At 41.5% G+C, this 4,004-nt stretch overlaps 2 protein-coding genes across 2 annotated transcripts; one reads left to right on the forward strand and one right to left on the reverse strand.

Annotated features, from left to right (window-relative positions):
- Window positions 1-293: 293 nt before the first annotated feature.
- LOC120432382 (probable cytochrome P450 28d1) lies at window positions 294-2,586 on the forward strand. The gene is made up of 3 exons (XM_039597575.2): window positions 294-568; window positions 638-884; window positions 946-2,586. The coding sequence occupies exons 1-3, from the start codon at window positions 384-386 to the stop codon at window positions 2,014-2,016; spliced, it is 1,503 nt and encodes a 500-aa protein (XP_039453509.1). The 5' UTR covers window positions 294-383; the 3' UTR covers window positions 2,017-2,586.
- Window positions 2,181-2,903, reverse strand: LOC120432383 (uncharacterized). The gene is made up of 2 exons (XM_039597576.2): window positions 2,657-2,903; window positions 2,181-2,603 (listed from the first exon to the last, which is right to left on the reverse strand). The coding sequence occupies exons 1-2, from the start codon at window positions 2,711-2,713 to the stop codon at window positions 2,235-2,237; spliced, it is 426 nt and encodes a 141-aa protein (XP_039453510.1). The 5' UTR covers window positions 2,714-2,903; the 3' UTR covers window positions 2,181-2,234.
- Window positions 2,904-4,004: the final 1,101 nt, after the last annotated feature.

Below are 4,004 nucleotides of genomic sequence, written 5' to 3' on the forward strand. Positions count from 1 at the left end.
ATTCTTAGTAAAATAAAAATGGCGACTTTTCAAAATTCCCTATGCAAACATGGAAGTGACATAAACTTATTGTTAAAAAGGAAAGTTGTTCAAAAAGAAGTTACGTAAGATGACAATATTGGTTTTGGTGCCGACAAAAATTTAGAATGTTTTTTTTTAGAGAAATTGATAAAGAAATCATGGAGTGATATTGACAAAAACCCTTAATTGCAAATCGCAAACTATCAGGTGCAAATAGACCATCTATGGCTGAACAAGCAAACGAACAAACTAGCACCAGTCATAAAAACGACTCAATATGCTGCAACTATCAGCGCAGTCAGCACCGAGTCGGCATCAACGCTAGTCGTACTCTCTCAAACAACCTCTCAACTCAATTCATCATGATCGTCACCATCAGTCTGCTGGTATCGGCAGCCCTAGCAGTCTACGTTTATCTAACCTGGAACTTCAGCTACTGGAAGCAGCGCAATGTACCGGGACCGGATCCGAGGCCACTGTTGGGGAACTTTCCGTCGCTTCTGCTGCGCCATCGGACGATCATGGACGAGATGGGCCAGATGTACAGGTTTGTACTTTTTCATGAGAGAGGAACCAAGCAAACTTGAGAGTGACTTGAGCCATTATTGCGTTGCAGTGACTACAGGGCCAGGTTCAACTTTGTGGGTGTGTTCAACATCCGACAGCCGCGCATTTTTGTCACGTCTCCGGCTCTGTGCCGAGACATCATCACCAAGCACTTTCGGAGCTTCAGCGACAATGAGTTTGCCGAGTTGACCGATGTGGAAACCGATCCGCTGATGGGCCGGAATCCGTTCATGTTGACCGGCGAGGAGTGGAAGGCCAAGCGGTCGGAAGTCACACCGGCGTTCACCGCTTCCAGAGTTGGTTGTGATATTTTTGGATTTTAGTTCAGATTTACTTGAAGGTTGTTTATATTTACAGATGAAGACACTGTTCGCGATCGTGGAAGCGCTTGCATCGCGTATGACTAAATACATTGAGCAGAACCAGCACACGGCGTTGGAAGGCAAAGATTTGGCGGCTAAATTAACCATAGATGTCGTTTCAAGCTGTATATTCGATACCGATGCACAGTCGTTCTCCGATGACCATGGTGAAATTCAAGAAATGGGTCTCAAACTTGTGGAGCCATCATTTGGATCTCTGTTGACCGTTATATTGAGATCACTTAGTCCGAGAATCGCAAAAGCATTAAACATTGCAATGATTCCAAAACCGATCGAGATTTTTTTCACCAACTTGATGAAACAGGCAATTCGCTATCGGGAGACAAACTCAATCAAACGGGCTGATTACTTGGAGCACCTTATCAGTTTGCGGAACAAAAAGGAGATAACCGAGCTGGATATGGCTGCCCACGGCGTAACGTTCTTCTTTGATGGCTTTGAGGCCTCAAGTAGTACCATCTCGTTCACGTTGTACGAACTCGGTAGACATCCCGCGATTCAGGCAAGGCTCAGAACTGAACTAATGGAAGCAACCAACGACAAAGGTTCCATCGATTACGACACCCTGCTCGAGCTGCCCTTCCTGGATCAGGTCGTCAACGAATCCCTTCGGCTGTGGCCAGGCGGACCGTTCCTCTCCAAACGCTGCACGGAACCAATAGACCTGGACCTCACCCCGACGCAGCAAGTTCGCATTGAACCCGGAGTTTGCGCCATGATCCCGTTTTGGGCCATCCATCGGGATCCGGAATGTTATACCGATCCGGACACGTTCAACCCGGATCGGTTTAGCCCCGAAACCGGCGGAGTGAACCCGTACCGTGAGATGGGCTGCTTCTTCCCATTCAGCGAAGGACCCCGGCAGTGTTTGGGCATGAGGTTCGCCCGGATGTTGGTCAAACGTGGCGTGTACGAGGTGGTGAAGAACTTTGAGTTCTCGGTGGATTCGAAAACGGAGGAACCGCTGCGAATGAACCCGAAATTGTTTCTCACTGCTGTGATTGGGGGGATTTGGTTGAACTTTAAGCCTATTGTCAATGAATAGGTAATATTGCTAAAGTTGATTATTTTCAAGTTATTTCAAATTATCTAAAGGTTCTGAGGTTAAAACTTCAGGAACTATTTGCACATAAAAAAAACACTTATTCCTTAGAAAATTTGAAGACACAAATTAAGAAACGTGATTTTTTAATACCCGTTTCGAAGCTCCTTCACACCTAAGTTACTAACTTTTCAATATATTTAGTGCACATGCACAAATTATCAGAAAAACGTCTCGTTCCGGGGAGAACTACTCAGCTTGGAAGCACACGTGTACAAAGCTCGCATTTTCTCCTCCGGCGAGCCCGTGTGGGAAACGCATTTACCGATCTGGGCCGGAAATCCCGAAACGTTGTGATCCTCTCGCAAGAACTCAACCATATTTGGCACGATCAGATCTCCGTTGACGTCCGTAAAGTTGGCCCGCCTATGCACGCAAACCAGCACCTTGAAAAACATCGGACCGGCCAAAGATAGATCCAGGTGTTCGGCATGCTCCTCGAAGTGCAGGTTGGACGACACGTTGAATTCGGCATTGCATTGTTCGAAATGGGTGTGGAGCTTCAGAAGTTGCGTTCTCGTCAAAAATGCCTGCAAAAATGTAACTGTTGAATGAACAACACTCGCTCACTTTTGGAGCTTACCTGGCAGTATAGGATCAAAGCAAATAAGATTCCAAACATTATTCTAAATTTGGACATTTTTTAACGTTCTGAAACACTTGTGATAGCACCACGAGCAGTATCCAACTAGGAGAGATGGAAAGTAAAAAGCTAGTTTAAAAAGATTGGAAGCGTAATATTTCATCTACTTGCAACAAAAGTCAACTTGTTGAGCTATTAATTTCAATAATAAAGGTTGTACACTATAGATTAATCATATGCTCATTCGTTCAGGGTTTGTTCAAATATTACGTCCTGAGATTCTCGAAATACATGACGGAGACAAATCTATCGTTATCGTCATTTAGATAATTCATTTGGCGAAAATCTTATCGCTGATGACGGACGATAGCTCTTTTTTAAATTCAAGTTAATTCAACCATTTCATGTTATATTTTCAGTGCTTTCACCACGAATACATTTTTCGATAATGTAGTAAGTTTCAAATGATAAAAATGTACCCAAATTTGTTGACAAAATACCGTTTTTTTGTAAGTACTAAAATTTTCATGAAACAAAGCGAAATTGTGTATGCATTTTTATTTTTTTTTAGTTTTCTTTTTTTTGAAAAATACTAAAATGTTCACAAAGTGCCGTATTTTGTTCGAAAATACTAAAATTTTCAAAATTTGCTTTATGGATATCAAACGAAGCAAAATTTAGTGTGCGTTTTCACTTTAGTAGAGTTTGTTTTGTTGAAAACTGAAATTTTCACAAAATATCGTATATTTTCGAAATTACTCAAATTTTCAAAATTTGCATAATGGGTATCAAATGAAGCGAAATATTGCATGCTTTTTCACTTATTTATGGGTAATTCTCCGCCAACTCACACAGCAGTTGCCACGACCCCTTTTCGATTTGCGTGAAACTTAATCCTAAGGCGTAACTTTTGTCCCTGATCACGAATCCGAGGTCCGTTTTATGATATCTCGTGACGGAGGGGCGGTACGACCCCTTCCATTTTTGAACATGCGAAAAAAAGAGGTGTTTTTCAATAATTTGCAGCCTGAAACGGTGATGAGATAGAAATTTGGTGTCAAAGGGACTTTTATGTATAATTAGACGCCCGATTTGATGGCGTACTCAGAATTCCGAAAAAAAACGTATTTTTCATTGAAAAAAACACTAAAAAAGTTTTAGAAAATTCTCCAATTTTCCGTTACTTGACTGTAAAAATTTTTGGAACATGTCATTTTATGGGAAATTTAATGTACTTTTCGAATCTACATTGACCCAGAATGGTCATTTTTTCATTTAGAACAAAATTTTTCATTTTGAAATTTCGTGTTTTTTCTTATTTTGCAGGGTTATTTTTTAGAGTGTAACA

This window comes from Culex pipiens, unplaced genomic scaffold, assembly GCF_016801865.2.
Source record: "Culex pipiens pallens isolate TS unplaced genomic scaffold, TS_CPP_V2 Cpp_Un0243, whole genome shotgun sequence".
NCBI lineage: Eukaryota > Metazoa > Arthropoda > Insecta > Diptera > Culicidae > Culex > Culex pipiens.